At 38.7% G+C, this 23,279-nt stretch overlaps 1 protein-coding gene across 10 annotated transcripts in view; it reads left to right on the plus strand.

Annotated features, from left to right (window-relative positions):
• Nucleotides 1-23,279, plus strand: part of TRPM3 (transient receptor potential cation channel subfamily M member 3) — a 529,331-nt gene that overhangs the window by 275,694 nt on the left and 230,358 nt on the right. For 6 of the 10 annotated variants that reach the window (XM_020289318.2, XM_020289323.2, XM_020289321.2 and 3 more), the window contains exon 6: nucleotides 3,327-3,498. In XM_020289318.2, coding sequence (XP_020144907.2) covers nucleotides 3,327-3,498 — 172 coding nt within the window. Of the gene's footprint in view, nucleotides 1-3,326; nucleotides 3,499-19,435; nucleotides 19,511-23,279 lie in introns of all 10 variants that reach the window. The other 4 variants (XM_020289309.2, XM_076008638.1, XM_020289312.2 and 1 more) reach the window with 1 other exon arrangement.

Here is a 23,279-nt window from a genome sequence, read left to right on the forward strand (position 1 = left end):
CACACACACACACACACACACACACACAGAAACTCTTCCAAAAAAGTTGCCCTCTTTTTATGAGCTCTTAGCAATGAAAATTGTTGCATTACCTCCAAAATTTCTTCAAAGAAAGGAAAAAATTCATCTGTATTCATGTTATAGGAAGACATTATTTTTTTCTATTTGGGAAACATAACAGGAAGATCAGCAAATCTTTTGTAGATATGCAAATATAATTCAAACAAAAATAGAATGCTGGTGTATTTGTGATGGAGAATACTAAATGGATTTTGCAGGCAAGTTAGACCAAATTGCATTCCTCTGAAGTATTTGGGGAGTTATTTCTAACTTTGCAGTTAATCCACAAATAGTTCCAGACCATAACCCTCTTAGATGCTTTGGAGGACATGGCAAAGAAAAAACACTTTGTATATTTGGCCAACAGATTGCTGATTTTTTATCTTTACTTACATTGATTTAAATCTCTTGAGTAAAACAAAAGTCACTGATTTTTCTCATTATCATTTCATTTTGATCACTAGTTAACAACTGGAAAATAAGCTTGGAGTTGGTAAAAATAGCACAGAGCTAGAGAAGGAATTAATATTAATATTTATAAAGTGCCTACTAGAAGCCAGGCATGGTGCCAGGTACTTTGCACATATAATCCCAACTAATCCCCATTAGGTAAGCGGTTTTATCATTTGCCTTTTACAGATTAAAAAACTGAGAGATTCACACAGCCATTAAAAGAACTGGGATTCAAGCAAGTTTCTAAGATTCACGTGTTCAGCATTGTCCCAGTGTTCAGCACATCTTCCTCCAATAATAACTGAAAAATAAAATGGGATATTTTATCTATTTTTCAGGGTTATATCCCCTATTATTCAGTAGACAAACTCTCTGCCAATATACGACCACCTTTAACTTGACTTCACATACAATCGAAAGAAATGAGGATCATTGAGGTGAAGAAATTAAAATTCATGAATCATACTGTAAATTTGACCTCCCTGCCACGACTGACTCAGATGTGCAGTGTTCCCAAAGAGCGGCTGAGCTATGTTTCACAAGAAAAGAAGGTCAAAGTCAGAAGACGGAAGCACCAATGTCCTTGGAATTCAGTCATGGAGGAAACAGATACTGTATATAGAACAAAGATGATTTAACGATCTTCTTTTATTCACAGATTGTTGAGAATACATCAGCTTGGCCCAGAATCCTTTTCATTCCTTTATTTGTTTAAAAATTTCACTTTCACTGGTAGTCTTTAGGTAGGTTCCTAGGAATTAAAAAACATGTACTCGTGTCTTAGCCAGCACAAATGTCTGGGGTTCACCATCACACACACTTTTTATCCTCTAGAAAAATCTGCTGTTCTCTGCCTTTCACAGACTGCTTTCGGTCTTCCTCCTCCTTCACGTGGAGTCTTGTGGGAACTGCCATTAAAAAAGAGAGAACAGTAACTAAAGTGTTTTCTTTTGTCCAAAATCACAATGCAGAAGCACTTTAAGAATAGGAGAAAGTCTTTCTGCTAGGCCTTTTTCAATAAAGCATTAATATTTATTAACTTGCACTCTGCTGTAGAATGAATGTTTTATGATCAAAAATGAGTAGCAACAAAATGGGAAATTCAACCACAAGAAACCAGTGATAGAGAACTCAGTATGGGGTTAGCAAACTACTGTCTCTGTATTTTAGGGGAATCTCATCCACTTATCTAGACAAAGGAGTAATTGATGACTGTTCCATGCGATTACTAGAGGCAATAATCAAAAAAGTTATGGGCTTCCTTTATCAATAAGAGCCAACTAAAATAAAGCTATGAATTAACGTCATAGTAATGCCACATTAACAAATGGGGCACATATTAATGGGACTGAAGACTATTTCAAAAGCTCAGAATTATAGACACATTTTATAATTTAATTAGGTCAATTCCCTGACAATTCAGAAAAGAGGATTTTTTTTTTTCAGTTTTGAACAAAAGCATGTCTATCTCAAATATGCCTATTCATTCATTCACTATTTATTGAGCACGTTTTATTTGCCAGGCACATAGCAATGTCAGAGTTTTGAATCAGCATCAAAGTCTAAAAAATGACTTATATGAGATCTTAACTATTGAAGAATGCCCTTACTAAATCACTTTGTAATTCCTTTAACAAACTATTCAATCTTACCACAGCTTTTCATAGTGAGTTATTACATAACTGAAAAAGAACAAGAGCATCTCAACTCTATAATTAATGTACACACTGCGCAATGGCACAGAAATAAAAACCCAGTAGCATTTCTGTCCTGTCAATTTTGATGATTCAGTACAGTGATAGCTATACTGAGACCATACAACAATGAGCCTACTGAATGTTCCCTTTTCATAGTCTTCAGTGAAGTTCCTACTGAATATTTTAGGAATAGATTTCCAACACATCATCTTATGTTTCTGGGTCTAAGCAGTGTGAGAAAGGGAACTAAACATACATTTGGGAATCAGCCAGACCTGGGTGTCAATTCTGGTTGTGTGTAGTAAACTCTTGGAAAATTTACTTTACCTCTACATTTCTCAGTTTCTTCATCTATAAAATGAACATTACACCATAAACTCTGTAGGATTCTTGCAAAGAATATAGATAATGTGTATAAAGCAACTAGCTCACAATAGGTATTGCTTTTCTTTTTATACCAAAACTCTGAAAAACCACACTGCAATTGTTCTATTTTAGGTAGTGTAATTCACCATGAATTACACAACAAAAAAGGTAGAATAAGAGGTGAACATTTTCGGCCTGATTCATATTTGTCTCATGAGATGATTATTTTACAATCAAGATTTCCATTTAAATAAGATATCTAATAAGAACAATGTTGATTTTGAATAATGGACCTTCAGATTACTGAATGGGTTTGAGAGAAAAGATCACATTACCTGCACTGTTCTCTAGAATCATGAGTGTTCTGCTGTGCCTATTACAGTATAAACATGGTAGAGAAAGGAAAGAAACAAAATAACTAGATTTAAAAATTATTTGGGGTTAATTAGCAAATAAAAGATTAACTTCAGTGTGAAACAATCATTGGTATGCCAGTTTTTGAGTACAATGAAAGCACGAACTCTATTTTCTGAATAAATAAATACTCCTTTAATCATAGTCTTGCTTCAAATGAAACTTTTACCATAAATCTTGCTTCTATCCCAAAGCAATACTAGGAAGAGGATGTAGACTACACTTGCACTGTACCAAAAAAATCATGTTCTTTCTCTCTTTCCTCTGTCTGAGTCTCCTTTTCATATCTTATTCTCTTTTCTCTGACTTCTGCCTCTTCCTTTTGATACCTTGCAGGTTGTCCGGCCATACCAGACCATGTCCAATCCCATGAGCAAGCTCACGGTTCTCAACAGCATGCATTCCCATTTCATTCTGGCCGACAATGGGACCACTGGAAAATATGGGGCAGAGGTGAAACTCCGGAGACAACTGGAAAAGCATATTTCACTCCAGAAGATAAACACAAGTAAGTAGGCTGGGCTGCTGTTCCCACTGTCATGCCTCATGGGAAGTATGTCTAAAGTGAATAACTTTAAGTACACCATGCAGCAATATCATAAAAACTTGAGCAAGTTTTAAACACGGGCCATTATTTCTACTGGGCTAGTGGTTAGAATGAGAGGAAGACATCCAGAGGTGGACAAGTGGAAGTGTAGGAACTGATTACCCAATTAGTGAATGCAAGCTCATCTATCATGGGTAAAAAATTCAATCCCATCTGAGGTTTGTGAAGGCAGATAAACTTTCTTTCTAAACTTTTCCTACTTCTTTTATATGGTACTCTAAGGAGGAAAGGCACCCAAGAAAAATTGTTTTTATTTACTAAACTTTTCTTTTTGGTGGCCAAAAAAAAGAAAAAAAAAATCAAATTTTGATCTTAGTATATCTCTGGCTATAGGAAGGCATTTCAAGGGAACTGAACATTCTCTAAGCTAAAGCATCATGTAAAATTATCTTGATGAAATTTTAATTCTGTCTCTTAATTTTATATATGTCTTCATTCATTGCCTCTAGATACATGTGTGTTTAGATATATGTGTATATGCATGCAAACCACGGAGTACATATCAAATGGTTACACTAACATCACCTCTTAAGTACGTATGTGCTCCATGGTGCGTAAACATTTGTTTTAACTGTGAAAAGGTAGCATCATAAAAACAGTAATGCTCCCCAGATCACTAAGTAGCTTGCATTTAAATGTGATTGAGGTATGAAAACAATCTACTGTCTTTCCCTACAAAACAAAAGTCATTTGTTTTCATAAAGTAACAGGTGAGGCTTCATAGCAAACTCGAACTTTGTAGTAATTACATATCCCATCAGGGAAACTTTGATCTAATTAATTGAAATTCCAAAGCCTGCCATTCCAGAGAACAAAAGATACTCTTTGGCTAGATTACTTTTCAAAAGTTCAGTGTAATGTGATTCAACTTGTCCAAATCCCTTTTCTCTTCTCTGAACTTTTCTCTGCAACTACCCCAAATGGGTCTTCCTTGCTATAGACACTTCATCCCAGAACTGGTATGTGAGACCTATCAGACCACACCTTCTCATCCTATACCCTCTTTTGTGGTTCCACCTTTTTTTTTTTTTTTTTTTTGAGACAGAGTCTCACTTTGTTGTCCAGGCTAGAGTGAGTGCCGTGGCGTCAGCCTAGCTCACAGCAACCTCAAACTCCTGGGCTTGAGTGATCCTTCTGCCTCAGCCTCCCGAGTAGCTGGGACTACAGGCATGCGCCACCATGCCCGGCTAATTTTTTATATATATATCAGTTGGCCAATTAAATTCTTTCTATTTATAGTAGAGACGGGGTCTCGCTCTTGCTCAGGCTGGTTTTGAACTCCTGACCTTGAGCAATCCGCCCGCCTCGGCCTCCCAAGAGCTAGGATTACAGGCGTGAGCCACAGCGCCCGGCCGGTTCCACCTTTTAAAGACTATTACTGTTTAAGCAGTCAATTTTCGTACTTTCATATTTTTTCACAGTGAAGTCTGGGATAATAAATGTTGGCCTTGGTTTGAAATAAAAATTGTATTAGGAACCTCCCTTCCCATCTGTCTTTGGAAAGAAGAAACACAGCATTGTCCCTTGGTGAACATCTTCTGGGGGATAAAAATAAAGAGTAGAAAAGACTAGAAAACTGATCCAGAGACCAGCAGAGATCAAATGTAACAAAGCACTTTTATCAATGGGTGGTAGGGTTTTCTGTAACTATTAAAACTGAATTTCATTACAATAGTTGATGGAGAAGGAAGATGTTATGTAATCATTGTTATCTACTTAGGTTTTTTTATAGGCTACAGCGTTGTTTTTGTTATACCATCAGGTTAAAAATGAGAGCTTAAATAGGAGTAAGCTGGAAGCTGAAGGAATTGGGAGAAGGGAGACCAGGAATAAATTCACGGTCAAGTTCAGTACTCTATGGTAGTGAGACAGAATCTGCCTAGATGGGCAAAGCATGGCATTGTCCCTGGCCTGGCAGCTGAGCTGGCTAGTCGGTAGTGTGAGAGCAGAGCTGGATGTGTGGTTATGTAAGTTATGCACACAGCAAAGGGGTTGGGAGCTGGGGTTAAAACCCAGCCAGGGTTCTGTTAGTCAAGCTTTGTGCTTTCCTGGCTGCCCAGAGAAAATGGTACCTTCTTCTAATTGGTTATACCAGAGGGAGTGTCCTTTTGTAATTTATGTGCCTGGAGAGGTGCCTTTCTCCTAAGCTCGCAGAGGTGCTATATATGTGGGTGGCCATGCAGGGCAGGCCCAGGGAGCAGAGCCCAGCTGTGTGGAGCTGAAAAGCAGGCCACCACAGATGGTCAGGAGGTCAGTGAAGCTGGAGGAGCCACCACCAAATGCTAGTCGTTGGGTAGATCACCAGGGACACATCACATCCTATTCATGGAGACATCAGCCCCGTGCTAGCTTATCAAAGCAGGTAGCAGCACAGGGGCACATTGACAAGTGGGGACAAAGTAGGGATCTAGGGTACAAAGTAAAGGAGAGGCATGGACCCGGCTCCCAGAGAACTTATTTTGAGGACTGTATTTGTGGTTTCATAGAAACTCACAGACTCCCGTTCAGTGAATATAATTAAATGGGAAGGGAGATCCCTGGGGTCACAGGAAGTTAAGAGGAACAGGGTTAGGAATTTGCCTGTGAGCTGTAGTGGATGATGTCAGGAGTTAGCTCCAGTTTCACCCCTGGACTTAATAGTGTTTGTTGAGTAACCAACTTGTACCAGTTTGCCTGGGCCTTTCTCAGATTCAGCACTGAAAGTCCCATGTCCTCGGGCCTCCTGGGCCCAGGCAAACTTAGATCGTGTCTTGCCCTTCAAGTGAGTGACTCATAAGTCATTAGCTCACCTCCTTCTAACTACGTTCACCTCCAAAGCAGGGAGGGAGCAGCAAGCTCCTCAGAGGGTAAAAAGTGACCCAGGCTCTTTGAAGTACATAGAGCAGGACCTCAAGGTCTCTGATCAGTTAGCAGCAAAGCAAAGTGCCCACTGAGAACACAGAGGCCCCCAGAACAGAGCTGAGAAGGACAGGTAAAGAGTTGACCTGGCCATCACGTGAAATAGCAAGAGTACGAATACAAACTTTTCATGCCATCCCCAGGCAATATTTTAGAACAGCAAATCTACTTTCTAATCCAGAAACTATGTGATTCTTCTTTCTAAAAATAAAATTTTATTCTATAAGTTCATCCTAAAAATTCCATTTACTTCTTAATTTCCTGCTTCAAAAGTTTAGGAAATCTAAATTACAAGTATGGAACTCAATTTCCCAAAAATGAGACACTATAGCACAATAACACTGTCTACCACCTCTTAAGCTCGGGATGGTCCCAAGGATGTCTGAACGTACTCAGTGCTTTCCTCACTGAAATGCCATCCCCTTTCCTCATCACCTACAGGTGACCTTGGTACTGTAGCAACCTATCAACAAGCCTGTTTCCTTCCATAAATGGCATACGAGTCTGAAAAATACTCCCCTTAAATATTAAGTGAATACTGCTCAGAGGGCCCATAAATCCTGTTCTCATCAACATGACAGTGATCACTGATAACATGACAAGCACCAGTGTTTGAGTTTGACCTTCTTCTCCACACTCTGGCTTTAGACATTTCATTGCAGCCCGCCCAACCCCCTACCCCCATGCATCCCTGCTGCCAACAGTCAGGACTGAAGCATTTTCATCGCTTATTGATGAGCTTCCATGATAAAAGGGAAGCCTTTCCGGACATGATCCGTTACCTGCTTCACAATGCTCTCCCGTCTGCAATTTTCTAAACCCCAAACTTAATATGCAAGGAACAATTCTCATCACTCCTTTAGCAAATAAATAGTTAGCTTAGATCTTTCTTATGCTTTAAGACATCACTCTGCTGTTGTGTGTAGAGATTAGACTGAGGTTAGGGACAGGATTAAAAGCAAGGAGATGCTTTCAGGAGGCAACAGCAATAATACAGGTAAGAGGTGACAATGGTTTGAGTAAGGATGGCAGCAGTAGAGCTAGTAAAAACAAGTTGCAGTAAAATATACCTAACCTAAAATTTACCATTTTAACTATTTTTAAGTGTACACTTTGGTGGCATTAAGGACATTCGTGTTGTTGTGCAACCATAACCATCATCCATCTCCGGAACTTTTTCATCATCCCAAACTGATACTCTGTACCCATTAAATAACCACCTCCCTTTCAGTCCCTACCCCAGCTCCTGGTAACCACTATTCTGCTTTCTGTCATTACGCATCTGCCTATTCTAGGTACCTCATATAAATGGTATTATGCAATATTTTTCCTATGATATATTTTGAAGATAGAGCCCAAGAAGGGTTGGTAATGAATTGAGCATTCAGGGGAGGGAACAGATACATCAAGGATGCTGCATAGTCATCCTTAGAGACACCAATGTATCCTTAAAACAATGACACTAGATGACAGCACCCACCGAGTAAGCTTTGATAGAAAAGTAAGGGGGATTGGGGACCAATCTCTAAGGAATTTGAACAAAGTCCTTGAGAAGATGGAAGGGGCGAAATTCCATGCACAAATGAAGAACAGGAGGGAAGGCAGAGTATGTGGACACGGATATGAGTAGGATAGAACATTGTCTGGTGGGAAGATCAGATGGTTCTTTATAGATAGCCTCTATATCTAAATAAAATAATATAGGAGGCCATTGGCTGAGAGTGTGAAAGACAAGGTGGTATTGGAGATTTAGAGACAGAAAAGAACTACATTCAGTTTAGAGACTAAGAGAGTAAACAAGGCCGGGCGCTGTGGCTCACGCCTGTAATCCTAGCTCTTGGGAGGCCGAGGCGGGCGGATTGCTCAAGGTCAGGAGTTCAAAACCAGCCTGAGCAAGAGCGAGACCCCGTCTCTACTATAAATAGAAAGAAATTAATTGGCCAACTGATATATATATAAAAAAATTAGCCGGGCATGGTGGCGCATGCCTGTAGTCCCAGCTACTTGGGAGGCTGAGGCAGAAGGATCACTCGAGCCCAGGAGTTTGAGGTTGCTGTGAGCTAGGCTGACGCCACGGCACTCACTCTAGCCTGGACAACAAAGCAAGACTCTGTCTCAAAAAAAAAAAAGAGAGTAAACAGACTAGGAAAATGTGGGGTGGCCTTGCAGCGCACTTGATATTTGTGGTCACAAACTTAGAGTAAATCATCAGCACCGTGTTGGGTTCGTTTCAGCCATCTTCTGCTGCAGTGGTAGAATAGGCATCAATTTGGGATTCTGCCTGGCAAGTAAGAAAGAGGGAGAGAGTGGTGAGGGAGGGAGGCCTAAGCTGTTCTCTATATACCATGTCCCTAGAGTACTATTCATGTCTATGGATGAAAGAAATGTTACGTCTGGCATTTAAAAGAACATAAAATCATTAATCTAAAAGATCACACCGAGATGCAGAGAGATGGCTAAGTGAAATATCAAAAATGACCCACACCTTTGAAGTGTTTAAGTAAACAAAGGTCCATAATAAATAATTTTTAATATTTATCTTATTGCTGTTCACATATTCACATAAGTTAAGTCAACTTAGCATACTGCTAGAAATATATTCATAGTTTGAGTATATATAGTTTGAACAGCTGTTCAATAATCTTGTGTTAGCTGAAAGAATGAGTACCAAGGCACTATTCCAGAAAGTAGTATCTATGTATCCTGATGAGAATTTAAAATCCTAAGCATATATTTTACAAACATTTTTATGAGTAAAAAATTTCAAACAAATATAAGAGAGAATATTATTACAACTACCCTGTAACTATCACCCATTTATCAGCCCATGATCGATCTTATTTCCTCTATCCATATAACCATCTACTTTCTCCCTTGGAAAATTATGAAGAAGATCAAGACAGCATATCATTTCATTCATAATTATTTTTTTAAAAAACTGTTGGCCATACCTAGGCTAGATTTTAAAAATATCTCCTTAACTCCATAGCAACATCATGGCATATATTGATTCAAGAATTTTTCAACAATTCTTTCAAAAAATAAAAATTAAGAAATACAATATTGCATGCTAACATTTATCTCAAACATCTGATAATCATCTTTTCTAGTCACAAGTTCTACTCTCAGCTAGCCAAAATCTATGTAAAACACATGTAACATTGCAATTCTTGGAAATGAAATTAGAAAAGTCCCCAGAAATTGTGATTTCCTTTTTAAGGGTTTGAAGGGAAGAATATAACTTTTGGGAGAAGAGGAAGTCTGTGCCTGTTGCCAGTGGTACAAGCTGACAGTGGCAGGTAGACCTGGGAGTTCACGTCATCATGGCTCTGTGACCTTAGGCAAGTTATTGTATTTCTCTCAGACTTTGTTTCTGCACTTGTGGACCAGGGATAATAATTCCTCAGTGTTGTGATTAAATGAAAGGATTCTGGAACGTGGAAGTTCAGAAACTTTGGTTCCCTTCTTGCCTCCTCCGAGGCATGGTGGTCTCCCCGTGGGAAACCGTGTACCGCGTCTACATAGCCTCACTGCAGTAGGTTCCCACCTGAGATTCAGACCTTCCCCTCAAAGCCCATCAGAGACCATGGCGTTCATCCAAATATCTTTATCACAAATCAGGACCTGCCTTTCCTTGTTAAAGAGAAGCCACGTACACCTTTTAGTTACAGAAAGAGGTCAGGGAAAAGAAAGGCTTAAAATTATATTTTGCCACATGTCATCAAGCCTCTATTCATCTTGCTTGTTAAAGAGCAATTGACTTAATTTCTTGGTCACTGCAACAATCACTAGAAAACCCTTTTATTTTTTCTATACTGTTTATAATATATTTTAAACCACAGTTGTCCCTCCTGCCTTAGTAAACAGTCTATAATAGAGAAAATCCCAGCTTTCTTTAGAGATTCAAGAGGCATCCGTGTATCCGAGTAATCATAAATGCCAATTAGGATTGTGGGGGGCACTGGAACTCAGGCCGAATGTGAATTGGCCCAGACTATATCTTAAAAACTTAGATTTGGGCCAATATCAGATTTTCCTCTTGTAATTTTCCATTTTATTCAAAAAGAAGAGGGAGAGGACAGTAATCTATTTATTTTTGAGCTCCATTTGATTAAGGCTTTATTCTTTTGTATTTGAATGTTATTTGAGATTTGGCTATATGGAAGTTGTATTTGGATTGCACATCTAATTATGTTGTGAACATCAGACTTGGGTGTAGGAAATTTCATTATGAGACTAAAATTTTCTGACCTTATTATCTCCCTACTTGAAAGTGAAATCTATGTCAGACTAAATCCAATCTATGGGATTATTTCTCCATGGCAGACGTTATAGAGATACCAATTTTGCAATATTCATTGATAGGGATGTCTGGGTACTTTTAGATTTCCGTAACCAGTGCTTTTGCTATTTTCAAGGTTTGCTTTTAAGAGAATGTGATGCTTTGCTCTTTCCTTGCCCAAGAGTAACGTCTGACATTTGAACATGGCCTCATCTCACGAAGCCACCTGGAGCACTTTTCTCTAAGGCAGCAGATTAAAACGGGCTTGGCATTTCTAAGTAAACAAGTAGCAGAAATGATTGCAGAATTCATAAAATATAATCAAATCTAGTATTTGAGGATATTGGTATTTAGAAGTGTCTGGAAAAAATATGAAGTTCCTAAGCCAACACACCTATCTATGTATGATAGTGTGCTTACTCACATAAAATAACAACAATGATAATAACGTCTCCCAGTAGGACAGAATGTCATCCCTAATAAGCTGTGCTTTCTAGTGAGAAATAAATATTTCCCCTTTCCACTGAGTTGCATGATATAGGAACACCACGAACATGCAAGTGCACAGGTGAGTCAAAGAGGGTCAAATCCAACTGGTTACAGGAGATTTTGCTTTAAAAGCCTCATGTCTGTGAGGTGACACCCACCAAATTAAAGCATGTTGTTGCATGTGATATTTCCATAATCAGAAGTAAGTACTCATGACTGCATCATTTATATCCTGTTTCCTTCACCATCATTTTTGGTGATAATTCCGGAGGAGTTTTCAGCTACTGTGACACTGCCTCCTTGAAGAGTCATTTAAAAATGTGAGAGGGAATTTGGGGTTGTCACAATTTCTGGTGCTTATTAATGGCATGGGAGAGGGAGCAGGAATGCTAACATCCTGCGATATGCAGGACAGTTTCTCGTGAATCGTTGCCTGGCCCAAGCACCAATAGTATCTCCAAGGTACTCTGAGAATGTTCTTTTGAGTTTTCTTTCTTTTTTTTTTTTAAACTAAATCATTCCAATAACACACTCTTCATTTGTCAAGATCACACTTTTCCAAGACAGTCCATCCAAGTTTAAAGACATAGGTAGAAAAAACATCACTAGTGAATGGCAGTGAGATTCAAAATACATATTTAACAACCTGTGAAGACTTTGGGGCCCTAAATCCACAGTGAAGGCTGGGTGTCAGCCCCGGTACCTCCTTTAGATCTTAATATCACTTGCTGTTGGAGAGTTCTTCCTCACAGCTAACTTCATTTGTGCTGAATCCTAAACCTGTTCCCTCCTGGGTAAGGACCAAAGTCATTGTCTGTATTAGAGCTCTCAGCATGTTTGAAAACTGTAAATGGACATGAATCGACCTTTCTGCCATAATGGCTGTAAGGAAGCTGTTCTTCATTTGAAGAGACAAACCGGCCTGCTTAACAGGCAGAACTAACTCAAGAAGTAAATCAGATCGGAATTTCCAATCCGACAGCACCCACTCTCAGCTCCGCTGCTTTATGTATTTCAGGCTCAGTGACTCCAGAAATGTGCTCAGTGCTGGGAGCTTTCCTGTCAGAGTCCCTGATGCTCAGAGAAGTCCTACAGTCCACAGTTATTAGCTGACTTGGGGGTAGAAACAAGGGCTCAGAAACGGGGTTGCTTTGCCCATGGGCCCGGGAGAGCCTAAAAGGCATTGCCTGGGGGGTCGTTTAATAATTCAAGGTTCTAGCAGAATAAAGAGTTCAAAATCAAATGTAAAGAGAACTCTAATTTTTAATCTATAAATTACTGAGAAGTATTTTGGAAATAAGGGGCAGGGTAGTAAGATAAATCTTGAGTGAATGAGTAAATTCATGAAGCAGTGCTTTTCAAAAATTCACATTCCATTTCTGGTGTATGGCTTTCACTTCTGTGGACCATAGTAAATCCCTTATATGCATTAGTGTTGCACTGTTAAATTATGAAGCCAACTTATCATGGAAATTTGACAGAGATTATCTAAAGAGCACTGCTGGCAGCCTCAACAAATTTACCAATGTCTCTGACGCCCACACTGACATTTATGTTGTGTATAATAAATGTTTGATAAAGACTTTAAGTGATTTGACCCAGTCAAGTTATTATAAGAAATATAACAGTTTCAAAAAATTCCAAAAATGTTTTAGCAACGGCAGCATCACTGAAATAAATATCTAGTTTCCTGAGAACCTCTCTTTAAAGACTATAGTCATTTATATATAAATAAACAATATATCATAAATACTACATACATCATTTATTTTTATTCTTATTATGGTTGTTCAGCCAGTCTCATTTCTTTGCATTTTTACCAAATACAAAGAGACCAACCTTGGGTTGGTCAGCAGTAACACAGAGAAAGAGAGAGAGGAGAAGATGATAAAAGGGGGGTATGATACTAATGAAAGTTTTCTTCTAGAGAGTTTTCCATTTTAGAGTAACTTGTATTATATATTCATATAATAAGAGATCAGAGGTGGCAACAGGTCTTTGGGTCCCTTGCCCAAGGCCAACATTGCCAACCTAGCAAGACACTTTTCCTACTGAGCTTTCATGCAGCTCAGAACCTTTTGACCTTAGGACACAAGTCCTGCCTCAGTAACAATGACTCAGAATAACAGATACTTAAATGAGAAAGGGCTTTATCCCCTATTCCTATGTTATTCCGAAGGTGAGTTCAGATCTGACGTGGTAGGCTCACAGTTGTGAGGGCTCAGACTCCTCCTTTCTTTCGCTCTGCTGTTCTTGCTTGCATGGTCCGTGGAAGCTCACCGTCATTTCTACATTCCAGCCAGAAGCAGTCAGGAAAAAAGAACAAGAGAAGGCATAACCCTTCCCTTTAAAGGCACGAGGAGGAAGTCACACACACCACTTTGGCTTGCATCCTATGTGTCAGTATTTTGTCACATGTTAACATTTGGCTAAAAGGGGATTAGAAAACACAGTCTTTATCCTAGGCAAACACATAGCTAGCTAAATACTATTACTATGAATGAAGGGAAGACTAGGTATTGGGGGGAGGGGACTAATAGTTTTTGCCACACCTTTTCAACATAGCATTCCAGGTGGTCATTAAGAATTGGGTGGAGTTGGCACATGAGATAAAATGTATCTGCCATTCATAAATAAGATATTCCTGTATGCTGAATGTGCTCATTGGAGAACCCTGCCCATAAATAGCTCCTGCAGCTGCGATTCAGCGATTCATATCTGGCCCTTCCACTCTTCACCTGTGAGCTTTAGTGATATATGGCTGATGAGCTTTGCACTAGCTCCGGAAATCCAGTTGAGACAAGCTGTCTAAAATGATATAGATTATTTTAGATCATCTTGGTTTTATTAACCTTTTAAGTTAACTAACCCAAACAGATCCCCTAAGGCTCAAAACAATTATATATGCACTGGCATGCACAATTCATGAGCATTCCTTCATGGATCCTTTACCGCATACTTTCTTACACATCATTCGGTAACATTTTAAGTCCCAAAATATTAAAAATAAATAGAAGAACAGATTCTGTGTTTCTATGACACTATTCTCTTGATGTTAATGCTTCAAAGATCAATCCTGGAAAATAACTTTTATGTGGCCTACACATTACTGTAATCTTGGCAATGGGCAGTAGAATGGAGGTTGTTGGCCAATCCCATCCATCCTGGAAAGAAAAGGTTATAACTGGGCCTTGGCTCTCCTAGAAGAAAAGAAAAGGCGGGCTACTCTTATTCTCCTTTCTTAGAGGATAAGAGCAGCCAACCCTTTGACTCTGTTGACTCTGATGAGCAGAAAATTATGTGAGGAATTTAAAACTTTCTTATACCAATTACTCAATTTGCATTCTTATACCTCAATAACTCCTAAGTGATAACTAATGATTCGGCAAGTTACAGTTGGTGCTGAAGAGCTCTTGAAGCCTTCAGAATGCCAGTAAATATATAATTGTGTGTAATTGCTGATGACAAATACAAAAAGATAATTACTAGACTTCCTCAATAAATAGTGTATTGGGTCATTTTGTTTTAGAGGTTGAGATACACGTGGTCCAACTTTAGTTAGTTTTTCTTTTGTTTTAGCTTGCATTATTCAGTCAAACCTAGATGGTAGATCTACAGACAGTTAAGATTTCCCTTCTACCTTAGTAAGTGAACAAAACCTAGGAGTATCTATTGCTGTACAGATTTAATGAAACCACAAGCAAGAACTTGGAAAATAAACCTTACCTTTCCTCTCTGGATACTCTATATGTAAAGCAATTTCTTTGCTCTATTTTTGCCTTAGTATCTTTTTCTTTCATTGATTTATAATAACAAACTCATAGATACTGTGATTTTTCTATTCATACAAGCTAGCTTTCAGTGGAAAATAAATTAAATGTTTAAATACCCCTTTAGAAAATACAATGAACAAATTCAAAAGACAAATGGCAATGCAAAGAAAATATTTGCTGCTATGACAAAGGGCTAATTTCCATAATATATAAAGAGTATATATAAATCAAAAAGAAAAATGTGGAAAGCCTTACAGGAAACTGGGAAAAATATATCAATAGGAAGATCATAGAGAAGAAAATACAAATGATCAACTTCTTTCAGATTTAAGAAAATGAAAATTAAGATAATGAAATATTTTAAACTTACCAAATTGGCAAAAACTAAAGGTTAAATATATTTAATGTCAAAAAATATATATGGAAATATACACTTATACATTTTTGGTGGCTGTATAAATAGGGCAATCTTATTTGTAAGATAATTTGGCTACCCCTATTAAATATTAAATGTACATATGCTTTACCCTTGTAATTTTACTTGTAGGAATTCATTCTACACATATTTACTACAATATTGCTTATGGTAATAAAGTGGAAATAACCTAAAGATTCTTCAGTAAGCAACTCATTAAACAAATTATATGTAGACATGCAGTGAAATACTGTGAAAGCATTATAAGTAATGCAAATAGCTCTGTTGGACTCACATGGAAAGATATTCAAGAGTATTTCTTTTCTTTTTTTAATTCAGAAGTTCCACAATAATGCAACTGTATGTTTAGTATAATCACATTTATGTTTCTTAAAAATTACACATATATATATGTTTATAAAATAGCTGAAGAGACACAGGTGAACAATTATTAGTGACAGTTTCTAAGAGACTCGAGGTGAGGGAGGGAATATAGGAAGTGACACTTTTCACTTTGAACCTTCAAAAACTGCTAAGTGTTTTTTGCAATAAGAAGATATTGCTTTGATGGATGGAAGGAAGGAAGGGAGGGAGGGAAGGAGGGAGGGAGGGAGGGAGGGAGGAAGGAAGGAAGGAAGGAAGGAAGGAAGGAAGGAAGGAAGGAAGGAAGGAAGGAAGGAAGGAAGGAAGGAAGGAAGGAAGGAAGGAAGGAAACAGGAACCCTAGTAGTCAGCCATTCATGTGGCATGGGAGTTAATCTGTGCGTGAGGAGCCAGCACAGCTATGTTTGACATACCTTCTTTTCTCTTGCTCGCCCATTCTTCTGGCAATCCTCACTCCTAAAACAGAAGGGAAGACTCAACTCAGGAAAAGCCTAATGGAAGAAAGGCTGGTTAAGGACACATTATACAAAGTAACATTTTCAAATCACATAGAAAGGATGTATATAACCTTTTGAGACCAACATAACAGATTTAATGCTCACATTTGATAATGACTGAAATCTGAACCAAAGGTATCTTCTCTCTTTAAACTTGGTGAATGACAAAAAGCCTAAATGGATTCCCAATCCCTAGCCACAACCAGATATCCTATCAGAATGGGTATACTGAAAGTGTCTTACATCTATAGCCCCACCATGAGTACAGTCTAGTAGAGCTGGAATGGTTCATTTCCTCTTCGACATGCTCCTGGGCACCCCAAAGTCCAGCTCCCTTCTCCGGTGCCCCACTCCCCATTACAGTGCAGCTCATTCAATGGCTGTTTCACCTGGAATATCGCCCATAGGCTCACTGTGGGAAAAGTGGCTCCTCTATACTTTCTACACCACGATGCTTTTATGATGCTTCATATGAAGGCAAAATGCATGTCAAATTTCTTCAGCTTTTCCAAATGTGACAAAAATGAGAACTCAAATATCTGTCATTTAAAATAAATTGTGTCTGTTCTCTCTGTTATATTTTCCTTTGACAGTACTTCTATTAGCCTCTTGCTCTATCATATCTGCTTGTGTGTCTATAATATACAAAGCACGGTAGGGGTGGCAAGATAAATAAAGCATAGTTGTTTACTTAAAGAACTTAGTCTTACAAATAAGTCAGCAATAACTAGTGTTTGTTGAGCACTGTTCTAAATAATCCACAAGAAATAACTGATTTTATCCTTACAATACCCTGAAGTGGGTACCATTATTATTCCCATCTGCCAATAAGAAAACTGAGGCCCCAAAAGTTCAAGTAATAGGCTCAAAGTCAGACTGCTCATAAGTGGCAGACCCAAGAAGTCTGCATCTGATCCCACTCCTGCACCACTGTGTTCTACATCTGCTCTCTATGCAAAGAGCTGCATTATAAAGCAGCAAGTGTTAAATGCCCTTTAGTGATACAACGTGCAACAGGAATCCAGACAGGGAGCATCATCTAGTTCACTGCTTTTGTTTTGTAGATAGGAAAACCAACTGGGAAAATGTCATGTGTTTTGCCTAGATTCATCACATGAATTAACTTGGCAGAGCTTTTACCTGAACCTGAACTCCAAACTCCTAGTCTCCTATTCTTTGCTCAGCATTGTGACTCTACTTTAGTTTGGGAGCTACTTTTCTTACTCTGTTGGGTACAACACCCTAGAACTCAAATAAGAATAAGCTCTCCATGCATCTGAGCAACAAACAGAAGCAGGGTACTTAGGGCATCAACCTTATTGCAGTACAAAACCCTTAGCCCTTTATGTTCTCGTTTATCCCTCTTAAGACCGTTTTCTCTATTGTGTCCTGAAGGGTAATTAAGGAAATACTTAGACAATTGGGGACATAATCAATACACACCTGCTATCCAGACATTTCCATTATTAACCATGCCACTAATATTACCCTAGTTGATCTTCACTAAAGTGTCATTCAAAATTTTTGTTCATTAGGGTTGGATAACAGGGGGGAAAACAAACTGAAATTACCAGTGTGCTATTCACTGTGCAGGAGAGACATAGCTAAGCCAATTTTGTGCTTGGTTCCATCAACAAATGCTTGTGCTAAATTTCCAGGAGGGTTTGTATTGTTGTTGTGTATGTGAAGCTTTGCTGATAGTATTTAGCCAGTGGTCTAATTGCCATACACAGCAGTAGAACAACCTTGGGTGTGTGCTTGAAAGCTCAATTTATGTTCCCAGAAACATACCAACTAGGAACTTTCTGGAAAATGTACAGTAGTCACTCTTGGTTTGTTATTTTACAAACTATTGAGAATCCAAAGGAACCAACCCTTACATACTGTGCTTTGAGGGATATTGCTTTGTCTTCCCCAGTGAGTACATTCTTATGAGAATGCAGATTTGCCAGGTTGTGGGCACTGAGAAATGACCACGTGAGGCTCCATGAAAAGTGGGGGAGGCCCTGCCGCACCCCTCAGCAACCAGCTGCCCCCTGCCAAGAACTTGCCTCCCAACAATTGCCACAAGTTGAGGTTGCTAGAAGTCTAGCTTAATCCTAAGAAGTTAGGGTCAAAACACCTAACTTGAGGATCTGGGGTTCTCCCTAAATGCTGTTTCTAGGGAAGGGATAAACTGGGCTCAGAGAAGAGCTACTCATGCACATGGGATTCTCCTGTGAGGCCTACATGTGAAATGAGATGCTGCCTGAGCCACCTGGCCAAAGGCTAACTTGTTTAGTGAGTTAGCAACCCCAGAAACATGACATTGCCATTGAATTCATCTCCCAGTTTTGGATAGAATAGCAAAATTGGTGGGAAACCTACCAATTATACTTAAATGGCTTTGGTGACTTTTTTTTGTAGATAGATAGATAGTCACAGATATAGAGGTACATTTGTCTATATCTTGGCCAATGAAAGAAAGAGAAGAGAGGAGAATATGGGAATCGGTCCAGTAAATAATAATAGGTATGTTGAGTGACACTTTGATATTCGTTTCAATTCCTCTTTCAAAAGAAAAGAAATGAAGTAGATCAGCCTCTGAAAGGACAGTTCTTCTAAGTCAAAATGAGCTGATCACTTGAGAATAGAACACTTATTTCTCCAGAAATCAGAAAAATGTTTTTAAAGGAGGAAAGAATCCAGTTCCTGCCCTGTCACGGAATCGAAGCATTCCTAATTATCATTATAATTAACAAAACAATAACTAACATGTCCAGAGAATGTGCTAAATGCTAAGCATCTGTACAAAGACTTAGGAATTAACTCATTTAACCTTTTACCACCACAGCAGCTATCTAGGCTGAAAAAGAGTAATGAAGAATACGTCCTCCAGCAAAGCGGATGTTGATTTTAAGGACCTGTTTAATTGAAGAAAAGATGAGACAAGATATAGGCAGTACAGAAAGGCTGTGTGGTGCTCTGCATAAGTCTGAGTGTGCAACTTGGGTTGCTGTCACATGTATAAATTTATATGAATTGGCTAATCCGTCTGCTTTAATATAATGTGTATCCAACCATTGGGTTGTAGAAATTTCAAAGATTTTATTTTTTGACAGGAGGCCTGCCGTTTTTCTCTCTTGACTCCCGCTTGTTTTATTCATTTTGGGGTAGTTGCCAATTAGACCCAATTGGTAAGTATATAATTAATGGACAACTTGAATTTCCTCTTAAACTCCAATCAAGAAAATTAACCACAGAAGCCTTCATTTCCTCTAAAAATTCCTAACAATGTCACTCCCTATAGCTGCTGTTTATCTCTCTCTCTCTTCTAAGACATTCAACCACATCAGAGATGAGTTACTCCTTATGATTTGTCATCCTGAAGAGACCACCTAGGACAGTTTGGCATCACTACTAGGGCACTACTAGAATGAAATAAGCATTTATTTAGGTTCCAAGCACTATACTGAGCATTTTCATATATACTATCTTTTTAGATACTCCCATAAACCTTTCAAATTGGGGATTATTATCTTCCTCTTTTATAGTTGATGAAATGGCAGCTCCAAGAGGTTGAGTCCTTGTCTTAAATCCAGTTAATGGGACAGCAGGGTGCAAACTTTGACTGATCTGATTCCAAAACCCTTTCTCCTTCCATCCCACACTTGGAAGCATTATCTCATTCAAAAAGAAGTTTCCCCAAAATTTTGTTACCCTGGAGAGCTTGGGGGTCATTATTTCATTTGACAATTATTTGAGCACCAGCTCTGTGCCAGACACAAGTTGAGTGTTGGTTCGGTTGGAATGAGTCATCAAGCAGGACTTTGGAAAGAGGATGGTGGCTAGTGGTGAGATGGTGGAGGGGCAATATCAGGAGGAAATAGGACAGGGTGATGGAGTGCAGGGTGAGGTGGGGGCAGGTAGAGGAGCTCCTGACCGTGTATCCATGGCTACAGTCTTCCTTCATGTGACTCGTGGACTTCCCTTTGTCATCCTATGCCTGAGAATATATGAAGGAGGCTGGGAAGGCAAAGGGACGTTCAATTGTCATCACTGGCATCTTTTTTGATCATTGCACCATCATCAAATGCATTGGGATAACCATGCCACGAAATTTTCCATCACAGGGCCCATAATTGTCCCCCAAGAGAGATAAAAACTCTGTATGTCAAATGTCATAGTAGAACTTCATCTAGGGAGCTCTGGAGGTGGGAAGATCGAATAGACCTGTGTTCAAACCATGTGGCTTGAAAAGGAAGTTAAGCTTCCTCTGCCCAGGTTACATGTGCAGTCATGCATTGCTTAACAATGGAGATATATTGTGAGAAATGTGTTGATAGGCGATTTTGTCACTGTGAGAACATAATAGAGTGTATTTACTCAAACCTAGATTATGTAGCCTATTGCACACTAGGCTTTATGATATAACCTATTGCTCCTAGGTTATACACCTGTACAGCATGTTACGGTACTAAATACTGTAGACAATTGTAACACTATGGTAAGTATTTGTATATCCAAACATACCTAAATATAGAAAAGATACAGTAAAAATATGGTATAAAGGATAAAAAATGGTACACTTGCATAGAGCACTTAGCATGAATGGAGCTTACAGGACTGGAAGTTGCTCAGGGTGAGTGAGTGGTGAGTGAATGTGAAGGCCTAGGTCCTAGGACACTACTGTACACTAGTGAAGACTTTGTAAACACTGTGCACTTAGGCTTACCCTGAATTATTTTTAAAAATCCTTCAAGAATAAATTAACCTTTGCTTATTATAACTACTAAGTAAGCTTTTAAAAATTTTTTTTACTCTTCTGTAATGATACTTAGAATAAAATACACATTGATATTTTCCTTATGTCCCTATTCTACAAGCTTTTTTCCATTTTTAAATTTCTTTATTTTTTTTACTTTTCAAATTTTTTTGTTAAAAACTAAGACACGAACACACTAAGTAGGCTAGGCTTACACAGGGTCAGGATCCCCAAGATGTCACGAGGCAATAAGAATTTTTCAGCTCTATTATAATCTTATGGGACCATCATCATATTTGCAGTCTGTCGTTGACCTAAAATGTCATTAGGCAGCACACAGCTGTGTATCAGGAACATCCTACTGCCTTCTGTGGATGCTCTAATCTGTTCAGCCCAATCGTGCAGACCTTCTACTGCCCCAACCAATCAAGGGAAAGGCCTTCCAAAATACAAATTCCAAATGCATGATCAGTTCACTTTAGACTGTAATAACTTGCCATTTTTCAGATATTCTCAACTAAACATGTTGTCCAAAGTTTTCCATGCCTTTTAGAGTCTTCCCTCTAAAGAATAATTTGTGCAAAGGAAACATTACAATCTATACATACCCTACCTTCTCTTCGTTTTAGGAAATGACTAGACACAAGTTGGCTGTGTAACTGAAACGTTTTTCACGCTTGTTAATGAAAAGTCACTTTGTCAATCAAGATAATAATGAAGTCGAAAGAATAACTTCAGGGAGCAGAACAAATTTTAGTGAAACTGATTTCTTGGTGTTTGCCTGTCTTGTTTATCTGACCCATTTTCCTATTCAGGCTAGGAGATTTCTATTTTCCGGCAAAGAGACTTCTCCACATTGGAATTACTTGCTCAGGGACTGGGACAGTTCTTGTAAATAAGTAGTTCTGAACAGGAGTGTTGCCTGCCATTCTAAGATCCCTTAGACATTTTCACGGGCAGAAAAGTACTTTTGAGATCTCTTTTCGGATTAGAAAAATTTGGGTTGCAAGTGTTTGACTGATGTTTTGTCATCTCATTGTTAGCAAAGTTCACTGTGGCTGGTCAGATATGATAGGTTCCTCTCACCGTAACATAGGCTTTCTTGATGGGACCCAGTTTCCCTTGTTTCATTGCTAACTGAAAGAGCTTCCATATTTTTCCACTGTTATTTTTCTAGCTTCTTCTCCTACCATAACTCCAGGTGAACCTTATGTCCCACCCATTCCAAATTACTTGCAATTTCCTTTAAATGACATATCCTCATCTCAGATGTGTTTTTGTTCTTTTTTGACATTAGCTGAAACTTTGTCTTCTCCATCACCCTATCTATCTGGCCCAAACCTACACTCATTCTAAGTCTCAGATCAAAAACCTTCTCCTCTCTGAAATGTTATGGGAACCTCCATCCATAGGATCCCCCCCCCCCAACTCGTCTCCTCCACATCCTCAGAGCACTCTGTATAAACCTCTGCCAGGGCACCGCTTCTTTCGGTAGAGTAATGATCTGTGCATCTGCCTGCCTGTTCCCCATCATCTGTAGCTTGTCAGCTCCTACAGGGTAGAGCCTGCGTCTCATTCATGTTTGTCATCCTGAAATCCTAGCACAGTGCCTGGCACATGCAAGTAGGTGCTCAATAAATTGTTACTGTAAATATCAATATTTGGTTTCCCTGGCCTTATTTTTAGCTCTGGTTTCTAGCCTGACATAAAGATGTAACAGAAGGGATTATATATTAAAGGAAGGACAAATAATGAAACAATAATGGCATAGGAAGCCTCAGGAAGGATAAATAAATACAAGCATGAACAAGCAAAGACCATCATGTACACTTCCTACCCATGGGCAGGAAAGCATTTAGTCTGGGAAATTTGACATGTTGCATCATGATTGTTAAATCATTTCCATCTTATGAATTTAGAGAGTCTAAGAATATGTATTTTGTAGCAGCCAAGGCCACCATGGCTTCCGTATTTCCATTTACATGAAGAAAGAAATAACTATTGATTTTCTCCTACTTATTCAAAGTGATAATTGCCCAGGGCTGCTTTTCAGTCTAGATTAGGATCAATCCATTCAGTAGAAATGCATCGCTAACTTTAGAAAGTTAGATACACATAAAATAAATGGGAAAACTTGTGCTGAATGAGCACTTTTCTGCCATAATCAACAATTTTATGGGGAGATCTATTTAGAGAAGATA

The sequence above is a fragment of the Microcebus murinus genome, chromosome 12 (genome assembly GCF_040939455.1).
Source record: "Microcebus murinus isolate Inina chromosome 12, M.murinus_Inina_mat1.0, whole genome shotgun sequence".
Taxonomy (NCBI): Eukaryota; Metazoa; Chordata; class Mammalia; order Primates; family Cheirogaleidae; genus Microcebus; species Microcebus murinus.